Raw genomic sequence first — 22,928 nt, forward strand, 5'->3', positions numbered from 1 at the left:
GTGTGTGGTGTGTGTGTGTGTGTGTGTGTGTGTGTGTGTGTGTGTGTGTGTGTGTGTGTGTGTGTGTGTGTGTGTGTGTGTGTGTGTGTGTGTGTGTGTGTGTACGTGGGGGGGGTGCATCTCAACACGACATCCAAACAACAACATGCATCAACACACATAGCCACCAACTTCATCATCAATCACCCCTTCCCCTCTCAACGCCAACACCGTATCCACCCCACCTATGGCGTGGTCCGGGTTGGTCATGTCGGGTCCAGGACTGCCGAGCCGGCTGCTGTGCGCGTTGATGCACGCCGTAAACGCAACAACAAGCTGCTGCCCAGTCGCATCTGTACAGACACCACCAAGGTTGCATGAGCATATGTGCGTGTGTATGTGTGTGTGTGCGTGTGTGTGCTGTGTGTGTGTGTGTGTGTGCGTGTGTGTGTGTGTGTGTGTGTGTGTGTGTGTGTGTGTGCCTACCGAGGTCGAGGGCAACAATGCGGTCCGCCAGGTCATTGAGGAGCGAGGGAACGACGTCTCTGGTGATCGCAAGCGAGATGCAACGCACCGCACACATGTACGCGTGGGCAGGTGGACGAGTGAATGGGGTGGACAGAGGAACATGCATGTACATGGATCATTTGTCATGTGGATGGCCATGGATGAAGTGGTTTGGGGCTACCAAATCGCGCGAGCAAACCCAGCAGTGCTCACCTGAGCTTGGCGGAGAGCTCAATGTGGCAGACAGCATCCACAAACCCAATCTGCGCGTGCTCACGGACCTGTATTTGGATGATGCAGGGTAGGGCGTGAACAAGACATGCACAGCAACGGGACATTTATGGCTCATCATCACTCCCATTGTCAGCATCACCACCAGCAGCAACACCCAAAAAACAACACCAACAACAAACACCATCGTCAGTGCCCTCACCGGGAGTTCGGGGTCTGTCATTGCACGTGTGAGGACGGCAACAGAGTCACGCCAAATGTCAAATCTGTCCAGAGCAAGCATCAGCGACGCTATGCGACCTGCAGTGATGGATGGTGCACGTATGGTTCCAGACCGCAGTGGTGGCGATGGGGCGGTGGCAATGACGAGAGACAATGCATGCACTTGCGGGTGAATGATTGTTTGTGTGTTCGTTGTCACGCATGCGAGTACGTTCTCGTGCACGCGTGTCCGCAAGGGCATGTGCGTGCAATGTCGTGTGCATTGGCGTTAGAGAGAGAGAGTGTGTGTGTGTGTGTGTGTTTGTGTGCTGGGTGTGTGTGTGTGTTTGTGTGCTGGGTGTGTATGTGTGTGCATGTGTGCTGTGACTGCGAACCGATGACGAGGGCGGCGAGGGCGCGGAGATGAACAGCAATGGGAGATCCGTCCAACAACACGTCTTCGTGCAACACCTGACGCAACCCACACACGCACGAACGTGCACGCAGGCACGTAAGATTGTGAGTGCAGAACATGACCATAATGTCGGTTCGTCAAATTAACGACGAACAACCGTGACAACACACACACACGCGCGCGCGCACGCCTACTCACGTTGCGGGTGATGTCCTCAATGTCGACTGCGGCTGCGGGGAGGGTGTGGCGAATCACATCGGCAGCAGCAGCGGCAGCGCGGGTGAGCGCCATGCGCCGAGATAGGAGCGACGTCACTGCTGCTATCGATGATGGTGATGACGATGACGATGATGACGACGCAATGCTACGGGGATCACACGCAGAGAACTCAGAGCGAAGGTACTGGTTGTTGTGGCGGTCGCGATGATGGTGGTAACGATGATAATGGTGATGATGATGGCAGTCGTTGCAAGGGGGGTGTAAGAAGTATGGACGTAAGAGGATGGAATGACGCACAGCATCCATGCACCATGAGGCAGGACACGAGCATGGAAACACAAACACACACACACACGCACACACTGTGTGTGGACATTACCTGGATGTAGTTTTCAACTGTCTCTGCATTGCTGAGTTTAAGCAGCTCCCGAACAAGACGCATCGCTGTGCAGAAGGCGCGATGGAAAAGGGGGTGTGGTGCGTGAACGTGCAAGTGCGTGCGAGCGCGTGCGAGTGTGTTGATATGTGTGCGAGTGTGAGTGTGAGTGTGTGCATATGTGTGAACAGGCAGGCGAGCAACACACACACACACACAGGCGCAAACAGAGAGACAGAGAGTGTGTCAGGGGCACAGAGTCGGAAACAACAAGCGCTGGCTCAGTCAAGCTCAGGAGCGAACAAGGGCCTCAGTGAGGTCGGTTCAAGCTTGTGTGTGGCTGCATTCGCAGTGAGAACATGTGTTGCAACCTGATGAGCGAGATGTGATGTCGGCAAGCAAGTCCTGGGTCTGGAACAAAGAGCAAACTGCACACACGCACACGCAAACGCACAAGCAAACACACACGCAAACACACACACGCAAACACACACACACATGCACGCATAAATTAGTGCAGGGCCGTTGTTCCAGGGGAATGCGCCAAGATGTGAGGGCACCTCTCGCGTGCCACGCCAACTAATACGTATCCAGGTCAACAGCACACAGTCTCATGCGTACACACACACATGCGTATGCGCATGCGCATGCAAATACACAAATACAAATACACATACAAACACACACATGCACACACATGCACATGTGCATTCACACACATGCACATGCACATGCACATTCAAAACCATGTGCACGGGGTCTGAGCAGCTCACCGTCTTCGCATTCGTCGACAGAATCGTGCCCGTGCGGGCATGAGAGGGCAAGCTTGAGCTCGCTGCTGTTCCGGTACGCCAACTCTGTCACGCTCTCGTGCAACAGCCCCTGTGAACAGACGATGCAGTGGAGAGGAGGCATGGGGAGGGGGTGAGAGCACGTAGTTAGCAGCACGAAGGTGATGTGCAGCTGTAGTCGTAGTTAGCAGCACGAAGGTGATGTGCAGCTGTAGTCAGGCTGGAAACCAGAGGAAGGGAGACAAAGAAAGGTGGACAGAGACAAACAACCGCACACACATATGTAGAAATGCAGCCAGACGTCTACGCATTCAGAAGAAGGTTGGCACATAAAAAGACACACAAACACACAGAAACACACACAGACACACAGACACAGAGACACAGAGACACAGAGACACACAGACACGTCAGACACAGAAACGCAGAGAAAGACTACCAATGTGAACGAGAGGATCAAGCAAGTGCCCACACCTCGTCTGACGGCTGCAGTTTGAGGTGGTCGAGCAGCACCTGTCCCAGGAGAGTTGGGATACACCCCTCTTGGTCACGCAGGATGGCAAACAGCTGTTCCCGTTTGCACACCTGCGTCACCAGCGTGTCCATGGTCGTACTCATGCATTGCTCTGATGCAGTCACAGGAGCGTGCACATGTGCATGACGGCATGGAAAGCGATCGACACCATGAGCACACCCGTGGTCAAGCACAGAAACGTTGTGGTCGGGTGCGGGTGCGGGAGAGGTTGAAAAATGTGTGCATGCAAGGCCGCCTGTTTCTCATCCCTTCTACTTCATCCTCGTTGTTCCCTCCTTCCTTCCCTCGTTTGCGTGTACCGTAAGCGCGAAGTTCAAGCGAGGACCAGTCCCCGGTCGGTGCAGATGCAAGCAGCAGATTCAGCAGCGTCTGCACACACACACACACACACACACACACACACACACACACACACACACACACACGCACACACACACACAGAGGTGAGCACTTGGCGTCTGTGGGGAGCGTGTGATGGCGATAGCAAACACCACTCCATCGTCACCACAAGCACACCAACACAACCGCGAACACTCCCAATAACACCACGCGGAGACATGTTTTCGATGCCTCGATGTAGTCGGGGGCAACGGTCATGAGAATCTGCTGCATCGTCTCTTCGTTCCCTTCCGCATTCTCAAAGCACTGCACATTCGACAGAGACACAGCTGTGGTTAAGGAGAAAGGCGACGCACACACGCCTTCACACAGACGCACATGCACAGACGTGTGCAGACGTGTGGGTGCGCATACGGAACTACTCTCACGCAAACGCGTACACAAATGTGTACATTTCAGCACGCACGCATGCACGTGCACAACCAGACACGGATTGCTCACGTCAAGGACTTGAAAGCTCCATGTGTCGACAGCGCGCGCTTTTGCCTTCCAGAACAGCAGCTCCGTCTCCGGCGTCACCAGCGACTGGTCCTCCCTGGACACACGCACATACACACGCACATACACACACGCACGCATGGGAGGAGATACATCAACACGCGCTGGCAATTGTGCAGCAGTAGTAACAGCAACGGCAGCGCCATTGCGGGTGTCGGTCTGACCTGATGACCTTCAGCAGGGCCTGGTGCAGCTGCTCAACGTTCTCTGGCGACGAAAACAGCGCAGCCGTTGTCTGGCATTCGTGCACACAAGCAGACGCAGCATGCACGTGTGAGTGCACGTGTGAGTGCATGTGTGTGTGTAAGTATGTGTGTGTACGTGGGTGTGAGTATGTGTGCGCTTGAGGATGAGTGTGTGTGAGTGTGCATGGCGTGTCGACCCACACTCGCCCGCGTGCGCCAGCCATGGCACTGTCTGATGTTGATGATGATGATGATGATGATGATGATGATGATGATGATGATGATGATGATGATGATGATGATGATGATGATGATGATGATGTTGTTGTTGATGTTGTTGATGTGTGCCATCAGATCACCTTTGCGCTGATGGCAATGAAGCGGAGGAGACCCATGAGGATCTTGAGCACGCCGAATGACGCCGCGCCGGAGCAGCGGTCAACCAGATCCACGCACCCGTTGAAGATGCTGCACGCACGTGACGGCCGAGCAGTTAACACGTGGAGGCGACCACACTTCGCAGGGAGGAGGGAAACAGCTGGCAGAGCACAACACCGCACACTCACAGCATGCAGCACATCACACTCGCAACACATCACATCACATGACAAGCGCAGCACAGCTTGGTGCAAAACCAATCACGTTTACGCGCGGCAGGCGAGACCTCACTGCGGACACACTCACTTTTGCAGCTGTTGGCGCACGTCTGCGTTGTCTGAGAATTCGCGCATGGCCAGCACCCGCACGCACGCCTTGAGGCTGCGCAGGGAGGTGATGACTTGCTGCTCGTTACCCTGGTGGTGTTTGCCGTGGTGGTGATGAGGAAGGGACGGAACGCAAGGTGAAGGTTGTGACCGGGTTGGAGGGCTCGTTGGCGCGACCAGGTGTTGGGTGCAAGGAAGGCGTGAGTAGAGAACAAGCGAGGATTGACGGCCCTTCCACAATGACGTGACGTGTCGATATACCTCTTCCCAGTACTGCTGGACCTTTTGGATGACAAACGGTGTGGCATGAAGCGCGCGCTCCAACGTGTCGAGCGCAAAGCCGAGGCACGCAACCAGTAACCTGACACGCAGCAGGGCATGGAAAAGACGTTCAGTGAACGGTTGGTTGTGGTTCAGGCAGTTGCTGAAACGCACAAGAGCATGCACACGCGCGCACATCAAACACACACACACACACATCAAAGACACGCACGCGTGGCGGTGGTGTTCCAACTGACCTGGCAATGCTCTTAGACTCTGCAGTGAAGATACTGGAGAAGAGCATGTCAATGACTTGTGTTTGTGTGTCTTGAGACAGCGCTTGCCAGTGGAGGGCCAGAAAGTTCTTCAAAGAGATGATGGCAGCCTGCAAGCAAGTGTGCGTGTCGAGGGATGAGAAGGGGCATTAACACGAGCACGTCATACACGCACACACTCGCACACGCACACGCACACATTCACACACACGCACACACGCACACACGCACACGCACGCACACGCACGCACACGCACGCACACGCACGCACACACTCACACACGCACGCACACACTCACACACGCACACATGCACACACACACGCACACACGCACACGCACACGCACGCACACACACACACACGCACACATGCACACACACACGTACCTTGTGCAGTGCTGCATGGTCTGGGCTCTGCTGAAGAAAGAGGAGAGTTAAGGCAAAGCTGTTTGGGCTGGTTGCAAAGACGCGCAGTGCTTGTTCCGCGCGGGCGATCTCTGCCTGGTCTGCACTCATCGTCGCTGCCAGCGTTGCAGCCAATTCCCCAGGATCAACTGCATCCTCCATCTCACTCCCGTCACACGTACTTGAATGTTCCTTCCTTCTTCCTCACAGCGATCGAATGCACATCGCCAGTACGCCAACCAACCCTAGCAACCCCAACCTGCTCTGCCTCCAGCACTTGCTCCCGTCGCTGGGTTGCTGCTCACTTCTTGCTTGTTGTCCTCAGTGTCGTTCGCGTCTGCTGCGTGTCAGTTGCCAAATGTCGTTCAGTTCTCTGTGTGTGCTCTCTGTGTTTCTGCTTCCCTCGTCTTTCGTTTGTGAATCTTCGTCTTCTTTCTCTCTCTCTTCACCCGTTCAGCCGTTCTGTTTTCCCCTTTGCGCGCAAACACCCAATACACGACTCACAAAACACACACCACACACGCCACACACAATATACACACCTTGTAAGTTGTTCCTGGCGGCTGACCTTGTTAAGGACCTTGGCCTCTTCGTTCTGCGACCGCTGCACGTTGAAGTGAAGCACTCAGTTAGCAGACACGTGTTGGGTTCAGGAGCTGCCATGGCAGACGCGTTGACAACGACCCCGCTGCTTGGCACAGAGGCGCCCGGCAAGGCTGGCGCGATTCCGAGCAGCACAACAGATCAGGTGGGGCACCCCATAAGCAAGCAAGCCCGCGCAATGTGTGCGTGCGTGCGTGCGTGCGTGTGTGTGTGTATGTGTGTGTGTGTGTGTGTGTGTGTGTGTGTGTGCGCGCGCGCGTGCGTGTGTGCGTGTGTGTACTGTACTTGTGGGAAGAAGAGAAGTAGAGCGCGCCCACACGCACTGCCTCTGCATACAGCGCGCGATGAACCCAAAGCCGGGTCCTCTTGCTTGAGGCTCACACTCAATCAACACTTGCTGCCAATCTCCCGCCCACACACACGCTAGCCAAACATGATGGAGCCGGTCCAAGCATTACACATGCCCATCACAGCACACACGCCGTTGGAGCGGCCGCGCGTGGCTGACAAGGGCAGAGCTATCTTCCAGCGTGTTGCTGCACGTGACGACGATGACCTCGCAACCATCCTCCAATGCGGCCTCGGTGCGCGCGCGTGTGTGTGTCTGTGTGTGTGTGTGTGTCTGTGTGTGTCTGTGTGTGTGTGTCTGTGTCTGTGTGTCTGTGTCTGTGTCTGTGTGTCTGTGTGTGAGCTTGTACGTGCGATTGTGAGCAGGTGGACGCACCCGAGCTGTTCCGTTTCCTCTTCTTCACCCTCTAACTCGCCTTTTGCTTTCTTGTCGCTGCCTCTCCACATTGCTGCGTTCCAACCTCCTTGTCGTTGCATGTTGCAGACTCCATCTTGGATGGCATGAGGGCCCACCCTGACAGTGTTGGCGTGCAGTTGCTAGCGTTCAAGGCTCTCTTGACGCTGCTCTCAAACGACACAGACCACACTGTACAGTCAGAGCTGCTGCAGTTACAGGGCGTGGAGACCATCTGCGCCACAATGGAGCGGCATATTGGCGAGTAAGTTTGAACGCCCATGACAGAGCGCTGGTGGAATGGCGCGCACCAACATACAACACAGAGAACACATGTTCATACACACGCACGCACACGCACGCAAACAATCACACACACGCGCGCGCGCGCAAACAATTACACACACACACAATCACACAAACACACGCACACAATCACACAAATACCGACACACGATCACACACGATCATGCACGCGTGGCCAGGGACCGGTTGGCCGATATTGGGTGCTGCACGCTGTACTGCCTGATTGAGGAGCAAGAGGGCCGGCTTGCGTTCATGGGTGCAGATGGTGTTGCGCTGTTGGGACGCGTCATGCAGACCCACCCGTACAGCCGAGCCATCCAGGAGCACGCATGCTGGATTGTGGACGCCCTTGCACGCACAGACAAAGACAACGTGCCGCTGCTGTTGCAAGAAGGCTGTGTCACCAGCCTTGTGCAGGCCCTCCGAACACACGCATCCTCCACCACGCTCGTTGACTGGGCCCTCAAGGCCACGCACACAGCCATGTTGGCGTCATACTTGGTCAAGGTGGGCCTGGGTGCGGGTTATACCAATAACGTGGCAAACCTAACCACCCTGTGGTGGATGCATGTGTGTGGGTACATGTGTGTGCGTACATGCGTGAGTCTGCTAGTTGAGTGCTCATGTGATATCTAACATATGTGTGTGTGTTTGCAGGAGGAGTTTCGGGCCGTCGGCGGCGTGCAGTTGCTTGTCGCTGTGCTTGATGGTGCGGGCAACTCTCGTGAACCATTGCTCTGTCGCTTACTCGCATGCATATGATTCCATGCTCTCGCTGTCTCTCACCCACGCCTAAACACATGTGCACACACACACACCTACACACACATCTACACACACCTTCACACGCACGCACACACACACGCGCACGCTTGGACCGCTGCAGCCCACAACTCGCATCCCGATATCATGGAAACATGTCTTGCGGTGATGTGTCTCCTGAGTGATTACGACATGGACAACAGCACAGACTTTGCGCACGTGAGTGCAGACAACTTTCATTTCCATGCATGTCCTCGTGTGCTGCTGACCATTCAAGTACCACAACACGTCCAGACGTGAATTACGACACTGCTTCCACTCCACTCACCCCCAGTGCACTCGACTCTGCAAACCATCTCATTCCATCATGTCACCAGGCCAAGCTGCAGAACAGCGTGACGATTGTTGATCTGTTGAGCAAGCTCGTTGGGTCGAACACCACACCAGTTCACGTTCTTGTGCAGACAGTGCAGCTTCTCTACCTCCTCAACACAAAGGTGCCCAGCCTCAGGTGCGTCCCGTGCGCGTGTCAATTGACTGGTAACTACCTGAGCGTGCGTGGTCGATGAGAGGGGGAGAGACAGAGGCAGAGCCAGACAGAGGGCGAGAAAGCGAGAGAGCCAGGGATAGTGTGTGTGTGGTGTGAGCACGAGGGAGCGATGCAGAGTGCTTGCTGCATCCAGGAGGAACACGTTCGCACGTTCACACACACACACACACAACAATGCACACATCATATGTGTGCATGTGCACATGCATGTGCTGCTGCAACAACAGGGATGCGTCTGCGAGCCGACTTGTTGCGCCTGTGATTGCGTGCATGCGCGTGCACCACGAGAGCGTGGAGCTGCTACATGGTGGTTGCTCGTATCTGCACGTAATCATGTCCCAGTCACCGGACCGAAAAGAACTTGTCTTGGAGGCGGGTGGACTCGCCGTCCTCTTGCAGGTTTGAACTGACGCCGGCTCTGGTGTGCTCGTGGACTGGAGGCACTCGTCAAAATGTGAAGGTTGCTTGTGTCAGTGTGGGAGTCCACGTGTGTGAGCGTGCCTATTTGCGCATGCGTGCGCACATTTGCTGCGCCTGGCATACCGACCTTCACATCACGACCATCATCACGACCACCACCATCAACAACAATACCGCCGCCTCTGCTTTTTAGGCGCTGGACGACTGTCTCGGCGATCAAGGTGTCGTCACGGCTGTGCTACTGGGTCTTCTCAGCCTGTCGGTTCGACCAACACATCGCAAGGTGACAACACCAACGATGCAATGCCTGCAAGCCCATGCACGTGCATGGTGTTTGCACGTGCCCGTCGTTGACAATGCGTGAACCAACACTGACGTCACATGCATGTACACGTGTGTGTGTGTCAATGTGTGCGTGTGTGTCGTGTATTGGGTGTGTGCGTGTGTGTGTCAATGTGTGCGTGTGTCTCTTGTATTGGGTCTGTGTGTGCGTGCGTGTGTGTGTGTGTGTGTGTGTGTGTGTGTGTGTGTGTGTGGGGGGGGGGGGATGACAGCAACTTCTTGATGCGAGCGTTCTCAAGTCCATCATGCGCGTCATGGCTGTGCATGAAGGAACGGCGACCATTGAGGTGAATGAGCTGACAACCGACACAACATCGCATGCAAACGGGCTTTGCGTAGGGTTGTGGTGGCCTGCGGTGGTGCAAGCTGAGCTCTCTCCGTGTGTGTCTCATTCGCGACCACGTGAGCACACGTACTCCCCAGTGTGATACTCTCGCTCACACACACGCACATACATACATGCACGCACGCGCCCCCTACAAACACACAACTCACACGCACGTTCACGTGCACAGCAATATGGATGCTGGATTCTTGAGAACATGAGTTTGGATGCTGCGGGACAACACATGATCGCCCAAGCAGGTCAGAGTCAGCGAGAAGGCGTTGTGTTGATTGTATCACTTCGCCGTGCAACACTCGCCACCAGTCTCGCCCGTATTCCTCGTTTGCCCTTTCCACGTCACTATTTGTGATTGTGTTTGACACAAACGCTCACATCAACAACAACAACAACAACAACAACAACAACAACAACAACAACAACAACAACAACAACAACAACAACAACAACAACAACAACAACAACAACAACAACAACAACAACAACAGGGGGCCTTGCGCTATTTCAGCGACTCGTACAGAACTATCAAGCTGAGACGGACTCGTGTTCGCGGGTGGGTGCTGTTGCTGACTGGATAAGGCAGTGACGTGCTGCTTCGTGTCATACGCTGCACATGTCCTGCAGCATTGTTCCTCGACCCACACACCTTCCACCACGCTCAACCTCACCCAACACCTCCTTTGCCCGTGACTCTGTGTGCGTGTGTATGCGTGTGTGCATGTGTGTGTGTGCGCTGTGCGTGTGCGTGTGTGTGTGTGCGTGTGTGTGTGTGTGTGTGTGTGTGTGCGTACGTGTACGTACACGTTGCAGGATGTGTATGGCAAGGCGGTTGAGCTGCTACGAAAGTATCAGGAAGGGGAAGGTGTGCAAGAGGCGTCGTCACTGGAAATGTGCCAACAATCCCTCGCCGGCTGCACCATCTCCTGATGTGGCACTTCCACCATCACATGATTGCGTTTCATGTATTTGTGGTGCGAATGTCGTTGTGGTGTGATGTACATGTGCGCGCGCGAATGTGTATGTATGTGTATGTGTATGTGTGTGCGATTGTGTGCACATCGGGTCGGCTGCTTGCGTCGGCAGATGTTGTTTCCGACACACCGCATCTCTTCCCAACGTGAGCGTGGATCCATTGTTTACTGGTCATGAAGGGAAGAGCTCCCATGCATTGCTCGTGCACAAGAAGCGACAGTGTAACGTGATGAACCAGCTGGAAACATCTTCAGACAGACATGAACGTGAAGCAGCGAAGGCCAACGCCTAACAAGTGGACAAATTGAGCAAGGGCAAGCCCATCACAGAGATGGCAGCGGCATGTGTTGCCATGGCGACATGTGCACAGCACATCACAATGCACACCAGCACCTCCCACAAATCGACGATTACACACACACACACACACACACACACACACACACACACACACACACACACACACACACACACACACACACACACACACACACACACACACACACACACACACACACTCACACACACACACACACTCACGCATATACACTTTCTCTCTTTCTGTCACCGCACTCTCGCACATGCACGTTGCCCCCTACCCCATCCCCGCTCTCGCCCTCGTCGTCATCATCATCATCATCATCATCATCATCACCTTCTCCTAAGCCTAGAGAGCGCCATCTGCTGGGACGTACGGCTGCCCGAGTTTGTATCGGCAGTACATGAACAGGTCAGCCATCTTTGGGGGCACATACGCAAGTGCATCCTGGATGATCTTGTAGTGCCCGTTGTATTGGTCGACCCGACCCGTGCGCGTGTACCAGATGCTGCCCTTGGAGTGCTTCGTGTATCGGTAAAGCGGCAGCGGGACGAGCTCGATCCTCAGCCCGGACAGGCTGGCGCGTGTCAGAAACGACCAGTCAACATACGGGGAGTCCGCATACGGCATGGTGTCGTAGTGGCCCCCAATCGACATGGCTTTGCCAGGGCGCACGCAGAAGTTGGCCTTGCCAAAGTTGTTGATGAGGAGGTTGTGGGACAGTCCATCACCAAGCGAGAGCGAGCGGTGCGAGAACACCGTGTTGCCATCCTCGTCTGTGTCAAAGTTGTCTGAGATGTCTGTGACCAGATCGGCGTTCGTGCGCAGCGCAGCCTTCATGTACACCTGCACCATCGTTGGTTCCGCCTCGTCGTCATCATCCTGGTCGCAGTTGAAACACGACAGCAGGTGCAAAGGGTTGCAAGTAGGCGTGAACACAGAGCACAGTTGAAAGTGGCCAACCGCCCCAGAACGCGCATGTGTGTGTGGGGGGGGGTGTTCAATCCGCACGGTCACACACACACACACACAATACACATGCACAAACACACACACACACACACATGCACACACACGCGCAAACAAACAAACACACACATGCACAAACACACACACATGCACACATGCACGCACACAACACATACACACGCGCGCGCACACACACAAACCCCTCACCAGGAAGCAGACAAAGTCCTTGCCCGTGATGGCGCCATGGGCGATAATGTCGTTTCGCGTCTGCGCAACAAAGCGATGTTGCATGTTGGTCACAATGCGATGGCTGATGCCGCTGTCGTCCAGCTTCGCCCGTATCCGATCGAGCGTGGCGTTCATGTCTGGATGCGTGCTGGCGTCGTCCACAATCATCACCGTCATGCTGTCGCTCGCGTACTCCTGGTTGATCAGGCTCTGCACGGCCCTCTCCAGGTCCCCGGGGCGGTCGTGGCTGGTGATGCCAAGCAGCACCTTTGGCGGCCCGTCCCTGCGCGCAAACCCGGCCCATGTGTCATCGTCACCATCACCGTTGCCGTTCTCCGCCTCCCCCTGCACATGATGAGCGTCATCATCAGGGTCGGCCTGGTCGCTAATGCCAGACGCGTGCGCGCTGGTATGGCGGAGCGCCGCAAACGCTTGCACGAGGGAGAGATACGTGCTGCGCGTGGTGGAGAAGGGTACCGCTGTTCGGTAGTTGGATATGCCGTGCTTCACGGCGTGCTGCATGGCGCCTGCGAGCCCCTTGGCGTCGTTCGGCTCAACAATGTACGGGGCCGTGTCGGGTGTCACCATCAGCAGCTCTGCGCCGCCGCCGGCCGTGGTTGTGATGAGCGGAATCTCTCGCGCCACAAGCTCAATCACCACATATGGCGAGTTGTCGCCCAGCGTTGGGATGACGGCCACCGCATTGTTGTCTTCAATGTACTTGAGCGCCTCTTCGGAGTTGAGGTTGGCGCGCACGGTGTAGTGTTGCGTGGGCCACTCGATGGCCGCCATCCGCTCCTCAATCACCTGCACAGACTTCTTGTCGTTGATGGTGACGCTTGGCCCCAGGAACGACACGTGGCCCACCTCCTGCGGCGTGGTGTGTGCGAGCGCATCCAGGAACACGAGCAGGCCCTTGCGCACCTCCAAGCGCCCGAAGAACACAAAGTGCCGCGGGTGGCGCACTGTTACTGCCTGTTCGTCGTGCGGGAGCGGGTACAGCAGGTTCTGCACCACAAAACTGTATCCGTGTGAGAAGTTGAAGTTGGAGTGCGGCCCCTGCGCCCAGTCCAGGTAGTACCTGCTCGGGTACACGCGCGCGTCCGCCCATTCCATGGCCTTCTGCTCCATGTGATAGTATGCGAGTGTGTTGTGGTCCTTGGGCGGGCGGTAGTTGAGGTGGTCAGCCCAGCGGATGGTGCCGTGGCCTTGGCCAAAGAGGAAGAGCCTCTGGAAGGCCAGCCCCTGCCGCTTCAGCATGGTGGTGAAGTACCCGATCCCCATGTGGTCGTGGAAGGTGACGACGTCAAACTCAGACTCGCGCTCCCGCAGCAGCTCCATGACCTTGTATGATCGCACCACGAGCGATGGCCCATAGAACTTGCGCACGCTGGTGGTGAGCGGGAGAAAGCGGATGCGATGCTGGGCAAAGTGCTCGACCCACTCCTGCTCTTTGCCGCGGCCGTACCACGGGTGTGCGGCGTAGACGACGCTGACGGCAAACAGGTACTCCCCGCTGGGCGATGTTGCCTCGGCCAGGTGCATGGCGAGCGCGTGGAAGGCCGTGCCGACGCCCCCGCTGGGTGTGGGCCCGCCCATCGCGCTTGTCACCAAGCACACGCGAACGGGGCCCGGCTCCCGCCCGTGCCTCCTGAGGGCCTGTGTGGCAAACTCCTGCGCGGGGAGCGGAGGTATCAAGGGTCGCAAGTGGTGCTGCTCTTGCAGCTGGCGCCAGTACGCAGCCGCGTTGACCCCTGCCTGCGAATGCGCTGCCGCCTGCAATGCATACTGCTCCTGCTCCGATCTGGGCTGTATGCCCGTCCCTGTGACAGCGCTGATGATGCTGCGAGCCACTGGGCTGCCTTGACCGTGGTCGTTGTACGTGTTGTAGTTGTTGCTGCTAGCGGTGTCCACATCTGTGGTGCCGGTTAGGTAGGACGCCCAGTCGAGCCAATTCGGTTGTTCACCACGTGATAGTGATCGCGCTGCTGGTTGTTTGCGGGCGGCATGATGCCTGTTGCTGTGGCCATGGCGTGGTGTTGTTGGCCATGTGTCGAAGAGGGCGCGTGACACCCATCCAGCCGAAAACGCAAGCACCACCAACAGCACGCGTATTCTCGAGCTGATCCTTGCCATGTGCGTGCGTGTGTGCGTGCGTGTGTGCGTGCGTGTGTGTGTGTGTGTGTGTGTGTGTGTGTGTGTGTGTGTGTGTGTGTGTGTGTGTGTGTGTGTGTGTGTGTGTGTGTGTGTGATGAACAACACTGCTGCTACTGCTGATGGCGGCTGTGTTGTTTTTCCCGCGTACGAACAACTGAACAACAAAGGAGGGGACAAGGACGAGGTATGTGTGTACTGGGCTGTGCCAGTCTGCTCCTGCACAGAACAATAAACACTGAATTCAGTCGCTAGAGTGCCACACGTGTTTTTGGGGTGTTGCGCACACTTTCCAACTCGCGCGCTTTCTTGTCCTCCCTCCTCATCGTTGTTTCACAGCACAAGGCAGCATTCACACTCAGCCGCTGTCTGCAGCAGCACGGAACAACGCGGGCAACGCAGTGGGACAAAGCACAAACACAAAGCAAGGAAGCAAAAGCATGTCGGAGGAGAACGGACAAGGTGCTGCATGCACCACAGCTGAGAAGAGCCCCAGCGCGGCAGCAGAGCAGAAGCCATGCCTTGCGTGCAGTGGACCAACAGAGCAGCAGGAGCAAGCCGCAAGAAGAAAGGCATTGGCAACCTCCACGTCATCCACACCAGCGGTGCGTGAGTGTGCGTGCGTGCGTGCGTGCGTGAGTGAGTGAGAGTGTGTGCTTGTGTGTGTGTGTGCTTGTGTGTGTGTGTGAGGGAGGGAGGGAGGGAGAAGGAGAGAGAGAGAGAGAGAGAGAGAGAGAGAGAGACAGAGAGACAGAGAGAGAGACAGAGAGAGAGAGAGAGAGACAGAGAGAGACAGAGAGAGAGAGAGAGAGAGAGAGAGAGAGAGAGACAGAGATAGTGTGTGTGTGTGTGTGTGGACACGTGTATTTGTGGATAGCGTTTGTGTCATCCCTTAAGCCTCTTGAGACAGGCTGAGCGATGTACATGTTTGATGCACGCACCAAGAGCAACCTTGCATGCAAACTCATGCTCTCTTCACCCACCCACTCATCCACTCCACTACACAACAGCAAGGGAAGACGCCGTTTGCGTACATGCACTCTGGGTGTCCGGTAAATCGGCGAGAGCTGGGTCGTGCCAGCTGGGCCTTCTTGCATACAATGGCAGCGTACTACCCAGGTCAGGATAGCTGGCACTTTCGCACTTCCCTCATGTGTCACCACACATTGTTTGCAACAGCTGGCGCTGCTGGGCACTACTCATCTCCCGTATCTGGGCTGTCCCAGCCCCTCCAACGCTCACACACGCACACTACATGTGAACGATAGCGCGATCGACTAACACCACGGCTCGACTTGCCATTGTCCTACTTGTCTCTCAATCGCATGTGCAGAAAAGCCGTCGCGACAGGAGCAAGACCGCATGCGCGACTTTATGCATCTCTACGTGCAGCTGTATCCATGCGGCTACTGCGGGGACACAACATGGCAGGAGATGATGCGGAACCCGCCCAGGGTGCGCTCATGCAAAGGGGATGGGAGAGGAGGGGGTTGTATGCAAAAGCACGTGTGTGTGTGTATATGCGTGCGTGTGTGTGTGTGTGTGTTTATGCGTGTGCGTGCGTGCGTGCGGATCGTTTGTGCGTGTATGTGTGCTTATACCATGTGGGTGCTCGTTCATTCATGATCATCGCCCACCTGACCTGCAGCTTGCAACTCGAAAGGACTTTTCCCTGTGGATGTGTGAGATGCACAATGAAGTCAACGACAGGTGTGGCTGCTTTGCTCGTTACCTTCCTCTGCTGTATCCCGGGCTGCTGCTTGGTGGCGTTTAATATTTCGAGCTCCTCTGCCATACTCTTTGTCGTCTAACAACACACACACACACACATACACACACACAACACAACACAATAACCAGGCTTGGAAAGCCGCAGTTTGACTGCTCAAAAGTGGACGAGCGATGGCGCACGGGCCCAGCAGACGGCTCATGCAACTAACTCACGCCGCTGCCCATCCTCTGTACCCCACCCTCGCATTCTCCATCTAGCTTCGCACGTAAACACAATCTCTCTTGCACACAACAGACCAACCAAAGCCATCTTCCTCGCCTCGCCTCGCCCATGCTGCTGCTGCTGCTGCTGCGTGGGTGCAGTGTAACCAACAGCAGGCCTCTCGTTAACTGCATGCAACCCCTCTCCCCCCCCCAACTTCGCATGCGTCCAACCGTGCCCCCAACAGCCCTTCTTCTCTCCGTCAGCGTCTCCCACCCTCCAACCTATAAGCACGAGCACGCGTGCTTCCCTAGTTGGTGCCTTCGCCACGGCGCTGTAAACAGAACAGCGGGTCGCCCTCCACAGGCCTCATGATTGTCTGCTGACTGTCCTGGCGCCCTTCCCCATCACCACCGCCCTCTTCTCTCCCACCACCATCCTGCACCAGCTGCTGCTGCTGCTCACCAGTGCCAGTGCCGCCAGTGCTTGCTCTGCTGCTGCTGCGACTGGTGCGACGCGACTGTGATGCCCTTGTTTTCGCGTTCGAAGCAGAATCGTCCGTGGCGCTCAAGGCAGCGCTTCGTTGCATATGTGTGTGTGTATGTGTGTATGTGTGTATGTGTCAATGTGTGAGGGAAATGCGCGGCGGCATCGCACACGCGCATGTGTGTGTGCGTGTGTGTCTGGGCAATGGGGAATTGTCGTTGTTCATATGAGTGATGGCATGTACATACACCAATATAAAACAGAGGCGCATTGCACATGTGATTCCACACCTGCTGGTCGTTGCAACTGGATGCTTTCGGTTCAGGGCAAGCTGGGATGCATTGGAGGTAGAGGAGGGGGGTGTTGTGAGGAATTGGGAGCACGAAGGATGGGGCATGCGGCGGAGAAGAGACATCGAATACACCAGACCACACATACACACACACACGCACACACACACACACACACACACACGCACACACACACACACGCACACACACACACACACACACGCACACACACACACACACACACACACACACACACACACACACACACACACACACACACACACACACAAGGCCCCACGGGCATACCTGCGCGTCCCATGTGATGGTGAGGCAGGGGAGGCGTTGGCGGCGCTGCGCAATGGAGACGAACACGCGCTCGTCGTCGACGCGCCCAATGCATGGCGCCCGGATTGGCGGCTCACCAAGCACCATGATGCGGTGATTCGTCAGCGCGTGCCTGCCCGTTGTCAGCGACAGCTCACCAACACTCGCCTTGTGCAGTGCGTTGGACGTGCCCTTTCCCATCTTTGTGGCGGATGTGTTGTTTGCGGTCACCGGCAGCTGCATCTTGCTCCACCGCATGCGCTGGCAACGCAAACAACCACGTGACGAGCACGTGAGTGCAGTATGGGGTGACTCCAACCCGAGAAAGAAGGACAACAAGCGTCATTGGTGTCATACACAGACACAGACACACAACGTTGACACGCACCTCGTCCAGAACGCCTGTTGTTGCGAATTTTGTTGCTGCGCGAACAGCTGGATCCATCAGAAACATGGGGCCCTGAACAAATGGTGATGTGATACATGAGAAACAAGATGGTGACGGAGCAAACACGTCGTGGCTGCCGTATCATGGCTCCTCTCGCACACACACACACACACACACACACATACACACACACACACATACACACACATACACACACACACACACACACACACACACACACACACACACACACACACACACACACACACACACACACACACACACGCACGCACACACAATCTTCCTGTCTGCGCCTGGCACAGGGCAGGCGGATACGCACGAGGGCGGTGGAGAAGTTTGAGTACGGGGCGGCGTCGACGACAAACGGAAACATGCGTGCAACGGGCGCCGTGCCGCTGGTGGGATGGTTGGTTGATGGGATGGGTGGTAAGATGGTGTCGCGTATGAGAGAACAACGCCAACGTGAAAAGCACACAAGTTGCAACAGAGCACAGCCTCGTCAACCAACCACCAGCAACAACGATCACAAGCTCAAAAACTGGACAGCAGAACAGAGCAGCGGAGCTAGCAACAGCCGACTGTAACACATGCACGCATCAGCTGGGTGAGAGAGAGGCACGTACAAGGCCGCGTCGCGAAAGTAGCGGACGACCTCTGTGTCGGTTGCACACGATGGCATGCGCTCGTCCCGCTCATCACGCGGCACCAACTGCACGGGAGCAGCGCAGCAGGGCAAGCAAGCGGGGGAACGCGAATGTGAGTGTCCACGCTTGGTTGTGTCTGTACTGTGGTTGTGTCTGTGTCTGTGTGTGCATGCGTGCAGTATTCACACGAACAGGCGTGCGCATTCACCACACAACACAACATACAAAAACACAACACAACACACACACACACACACACACACAACATACAAAACCACAACACTCACTCACTCACACACACACACACACACACACACACACACACACACACACACACACACACACACACACACAACAACAACAAGCAGCCAAAGCTGGCCCGGACACCTCACCAGGGCTGGCGCCCAGAACTTGTCGATGGAGTCCTCAAGGCGCACGAACACGGCCATGTAGCGGGGAATGGACAGGCACACCTCCTGTCAACCAACATCCATCCATGCATGCATGCGTGCGCGCGTGCGTGTGCGTGTGAGCATGGATAGGGTGTGACAACAGATGCGGGCAAACCACCAATTACAGCCACACATGACGTGCGGGACCCAGTGCAAGGCTGGCACGGCTGCTTTTCCCCACACACATACACACACACATGCACACACACGATGGGCAGTGGACGCATGGCTTGGGTATGGTACTCACGGGTGGGATGGATGCGGGGGCAGTCTGCAGTACTCTCGGCGTCGGCTGCTTCAACCGCACGGCGTCCAGTGCTCCCGGATTCGTAGCAAACGCCCCGCGCCCAAGCCTACAAATTGTGCGACGGAGTGGGTATGGGTTTGTGTACGTGTGTTTGTTTGTGTGTGTGTGTGTGTGTGTGTGTGTGTGTGTGTGTGTGTGTGTGCGTGCGTGTGTGTGTGTGTGTGTGTGTGTGTGTTTGCATGGGTGAATACATGTAAGGTGGCGAGTATGTGTGTGTGATCACAGCACGTGGGACGTCAACAACACAAGTGTGATATCGTCAATCAAGCATTGCGTTTCAAACGAAACTCACCGCTCGCACGTTTCACACATGCAGTGGGAGTTGTTTGGTCCAAAGAAATTCTGCACACGAGGGGCAACACGAAATGCCAAGGAGGTACAACGTCAACGTGAGACAGAATGTTCGAACCACACACACACACACTTTCGCTATCTGTCTGTTTGTCTGTCTGTCAAACACACACACCATTGTTTCACTTACACACGTTCACACACACACACACACAACTGTCACAAACACACACACACACACCACTGTCACAAACACACACACACACACACACGGAGCCACTCAGCGCTTGTTGCTCACGTCTCCGTAGTAGCAGGTGATCTCCATGTTGACGTCAATGTCGCGAAGAACAGTGACGGTGGCGGTGGTGCCTGCTGCCGTGAACTTGCACGTCGGGTGGCAGTCGTGGTTGATAAAGGCGGCGGGGCCAAGCCACAACTGGCTGCAGTCCTTTCGATTGGAGAACATGACGGAAAAGTCGTTGACGCCCGGTCGCAGGTACGCCTTTTCCTCCCCATCGCTCATGTCGGCAATGCACCCGCACAGCAGCGCGATGGTGTCGCCACGCCGCCTGTTCCGTGCATGCGCGTCCTGGTGTTGCTCACGTCTCCGTAGTAGCAGGTGATCTCCATGTTGACGTCAATGTCGCGAAGAACAGTGACGGTGGCGGTGGTGCCTGCTGCCGTGAACTTGCACGTCGGGTGGCAGTCGTGGTTGATAAAGGCGGCGGGGCCAAGCCACAACTGGCTGCAGTCCTTTCGATTGGAGAACATGACGGAAAAGTCGTTGACGCCCGGTCGCAGGTACGCCTTTTCCTCCCCATCGCTCATGTCGGCAATGCACCCGCACAGCAGCGCGATGGTGTCGCCACGCCGCCTGTGATCACACACACACACACACACACACACACACACACGCACGCACGGAGCATGTTGTTGAGAATCGGCAGGTTGGATGTGTAGGCGATGAGGAGAATTACAGTGACGAACAAGGTACAAGTGCGAGAGAGAGAGAGAGATAGTGTGTGTGTGTGTGTATGTTGGAAGTGTTCATGTGATCGTGTCTGAGGAAGGCACAGAGACAAACGACAGCCCGCACGCACGCACGCACACACACACACACACACACACACACACACACACACACACACACACACACACACACACACACACACACACACACACACACACACACACACACACACACACACACACACCATGGGCGGGTGGCGAGGACTTTTGCGCCGCGGCGACTGGCGATGGCGTAGCGGTAGCATGGCACGATCACAAACCCGGCGTGCGGCAGAAAGCACTGAATGTACCTGTCAAAGGGTTCACGACAGACAAAGACAGGAAGTTGTTGGGGGGGGGGGCAAGGTGGAGGAGGAAGGTGGTGAGTGATGTAGACACAGGTACACACACGCAGGCACACACACCACACGCACACATGCACACACATGCACACATGCACGCACGCACGTACACACAGACACACAGACACACAGACACACAGACACACACACAATCGTTTGTACTTTTGAATCCACACCTCATTGCATGTTCCTTGAACATGGGGTCGATCAGTCTGGCGAGTGCCGTCTTAGTGGGCCGAACAACCATGCCTCTGTGCAGCAGGCTCTCATCGCTGTCAGCGTCAATCACATCATCGCCTGAAGTGTCACTGGCAGCCGCGTCGCAATCCATCTGGCTCTCCACACCACCGTTGTCGTCGTGGTCGTCGTTATCAGTGTTGTTGGTTGCTGAGGAAGCTGTGGTGGTGTGTCGCTTCGCTGGCGGTTCACCCGTGCTGTCTGCGCAGCCATCAGGTGCTGAGTGCCGCCGGCGCCGTGATGTGCTCGTGTTATCACTGCCGCGCAGTTGCTTACTATCCTTGCCCTTTCCCTTCTTACCCTTGTCCTTGCCTTTGTATGCCTTCGGCTTCTGCTTTGCAGTGCTGGTGTCCGTATTAGTGGTGGTGGTGGTAGTGGTGGTGGAGCTGTGCGCGTGATCGTCGTTGGTTGCTTCCGTGGGCTCTATTGGTGGTGCTGTCTTGGCTGTGTTTGCTGTGCTGGCTGTGCTGCCTTGCTGGGACATGCTTTGATTCTCGGTCTGCTGGTCAGCACTAACAGCCTGACCGTGTTCATCTTGCGATAGCCCTTGTGCTTGGTCGCCCGTGTCTGGTGCTGTGCCTGCCTTGTAGCCACCAAACAGGTACTGGAAGGTCTTGTCTGTGTCCTGCTCCCAGGTGAGCCGAAGCATGGCCTCTTCCAGCAAAGCCAGGTCGACGTCTGCGCGGCGGTAGTTGTCGTTCATCTTGTGGGTCTGGAAGCCCAGTGCCGTGTCAATGAAGATGTCGCTGAGGAGATCGTCGTCATCGCCGAGGTTCATGGCCGTGTACTCGACCTCCGTGCGTCGGGATTGCCGTTGCCTGCGTCGCTGCCCTGCTGCTTGAGATGCCGTTCCCTCCGTGGGCGTGCTTCTGCCGCTGGTCGTGCCGCTGCTTTTGGTTGTTGATGCTGTTGATGCTGGCTGCGTACCCACAGCGCTGTCACCGTTCAAGCCGCCCCCGCTGCTGCTGCTGCTGCTGCTGCTGCTGCTGGTGGTGGTGGTGGTGCTTGTCACCTGTGTCGTTTCTTGCTTGCCCTTGCTGTTGGCCGCCGCTGCCCTGTTCCCCATGCCATCGCCGTTGGGTTGTGCTGCATGGTGCTTACCGTTAGTGTGCTGCTGCTGCTGCTGCTGCTGCTGCTGCTGCTGTTGGCGTTGCTGGTGTTGGTGTTGGTGCTGGCTGCGCGCTGTGTTGCTGGTTGACAAGCGCTGGGTGCGTGGCTTGGTAGCGGAGGAGGTCTTGCTGGTTGTGGCTCGCTTCGTCGTGCTCTGCTTCTGCTTGTGCTTCTTGTTCTCCGTGGTGGCGCTGTCTGCCTTCTTCTTGTCCTTGGGCTTGTTGTCCTTCTTCTTTGCAACCATGCCTGCAGCTGGCTGCCGGTTGACCTTGTGGGAGGCCTTCTTGGCCTTCATGCCCTTCGTCCTGCTGGTGGTGCCTGTGGTGCCCTGCCTGCTGTCGTTGCCATCCAGCCAGCCAAGCCAGCAGCCACAGACAACTAACT

The 22,928-nt window shown here is 56.1% G+C and overlaps 5 protein-coding genes across 5 annotated transcripts; 2 read left to right on the top strand and 3 right to left on the bottom strand.

Moving 5' to 3' along the window:
• Positions 1 to 150: 150 nt before the first annotated feature.
• PTSG_12904 (uncharacterized protein) lies at positions 151 to 6,394 on the bottom strand (the record flags this gene model as incomplete). Its single annotated transcript, XM_004990000.1, has 19 exons — positions 5,964 to 6,394; positions 5,559 to 5,686; positions 5,302 to 5,401; positions 5,021 to 5,130; positions 4,696 to 4,804; positions 4,316 to 4,386; positions 4,095 to 4,188; positions 3,825 to 3,899; positions 3,554 to 3,623; positions 3,194 to 3,345; positions 2,702 to 2,810; positions 2,300 to 2,356; positions 1,932 to 1,996; positions 1,532 to 1,735; positions 1,314 to 1,389; positions 920 to 1,017; positions 700 to 767; positions 466 to 524; positions 151 to 332 (listed from the first exon to the last, which is right to left on the bottom strand). Exons 1-19 carry the CDS (start codon positions 6,141 to 6,143, stop codon positions 151 to 153), a joined length of 2,007 nt encoding a protein of 668 aa, XP_004990057.1. The 5' UTR covers positions 6,144 to 6,394.
• On the top strand, positions 6,366 to 11,275 carry PTSG_12905 (uncharacterized protein). Its single transcript, XM_004990001.1, has 13 exons — positions 6,366 to 6,729; positions 7,012 to 7,168; positions 7,417 to 7,591; positions 7,812 to 8,139; positions 8,290 to 8,341; positions 8,519 to 8,613; positions 8,772 to 8,905; positions 9,172 to 9,343; positions 9,558 to 9,647; positions 9,919 to 9,993; positions 10,222 to 10,291; positions 10,538 to 10,602; positions 10,860 to 11,275. The coding sequence occupies exons 1-13, from the start codon at positions 6,643 to 6,645 to the stop codon at positions 10,974 to 10,976; spliced, it is 1,617 nt and encodes a 538-aa protein (XP_004990058.1). The 5' UTR covers positions 6,366 to 6,642; the 3' UTR covers positions 10,977 to 11,275.
• A 413-nt stretch (positions 11,276 to 11,688) lies between these two features.
• Positions 11,689 to 14,673, bottom strand: PTSG_09635 (uncharacterized protein; the record flags this gene model as incomplete). Its single annotated transcript, XM_004990002.1, has 2 exons — positions 11,689 to 12,222; positions 12,517 to 14,673. The coding sequence occupies 2 exons, from the start codon at positions 14,671 to 14,673 to the stop codon at positions 11,689 to 11,691; spliced, it is 2,691 nt and encodes an 896-aa protein (XP_004990059.1).
• Positions 14,674 to 14,987: 314 nt separating this feature from the next.
• PTSG_09636 (uncharacterized protein) lies at positions 14,988 to 17,381 on the top strand. The gene is made up of 5 exons (XM_004990003.1): positions 14,988 to 15,296; positions 15,702 to 15,810; positions 16,025 to 16,146; positions 16,340 to 16,401; positions 16,552 to 17,381. The coding sequence occupies exons 1-5, from the start codon at positions 15,132 to 15,134 to the stop codon at positions 16,628 to 16,630; spliced, it is 537 nt and encodes a 178-aa protein (XP_004990060.1). The 5' UTR covers positions 14,988 to 15,131; the 3' UTR covers positions 16,631 to 17,381.
• On the bottom strand, positions 16,446 to 22,916 carry PTSG_09637 (uncharacterized protein). Its single transcript, XM_004990004.1, has 12 exons — positions 21,374 to 22,916; positions 21,042 to 21,146; positions 20,431 to 20,701; positions 19,829 to 19,878; positions 19,477 to 19,582; positions 19,170 to 19,253; positions 18,757 to 18,842; positions 18,453 to 18,528; positions 18,113 to 18,184; positions 17,707 to 17,985; positions 17,401 to 17,441; positions 16,446 to 17,202 (listed from the first exon to the last, which is right to left on the bottom strand). Exons 1-12 carry the CDS (start codon positions 22,837 to 22,839, stop codon positions 16,935 to 16,937), a joined length of 2,904 nt encoding a protein of 967 aa, XP_004990061.1. The 5' UTR covers positions 22,840 to 22,916; the 3' UTR covers positions 16,446 to 16,934.
• Between the last annotated feature and the right edge of the window lie 12 nt (positions 22,917 to 22,928).

The sequence above is a fragment of the Salpingoeca rosetta genome, assembly GCF_000188695.1.
Source record: "Salpingoeca rosetta unplaced genomic scaffold supercont1.26, whole genome shotgun sequence".
NCBI lineage: Eukaryota > Choanoflagellata > Craspedida > Salpingoecidae > Salpingoeca > Salpingoeca rosetta.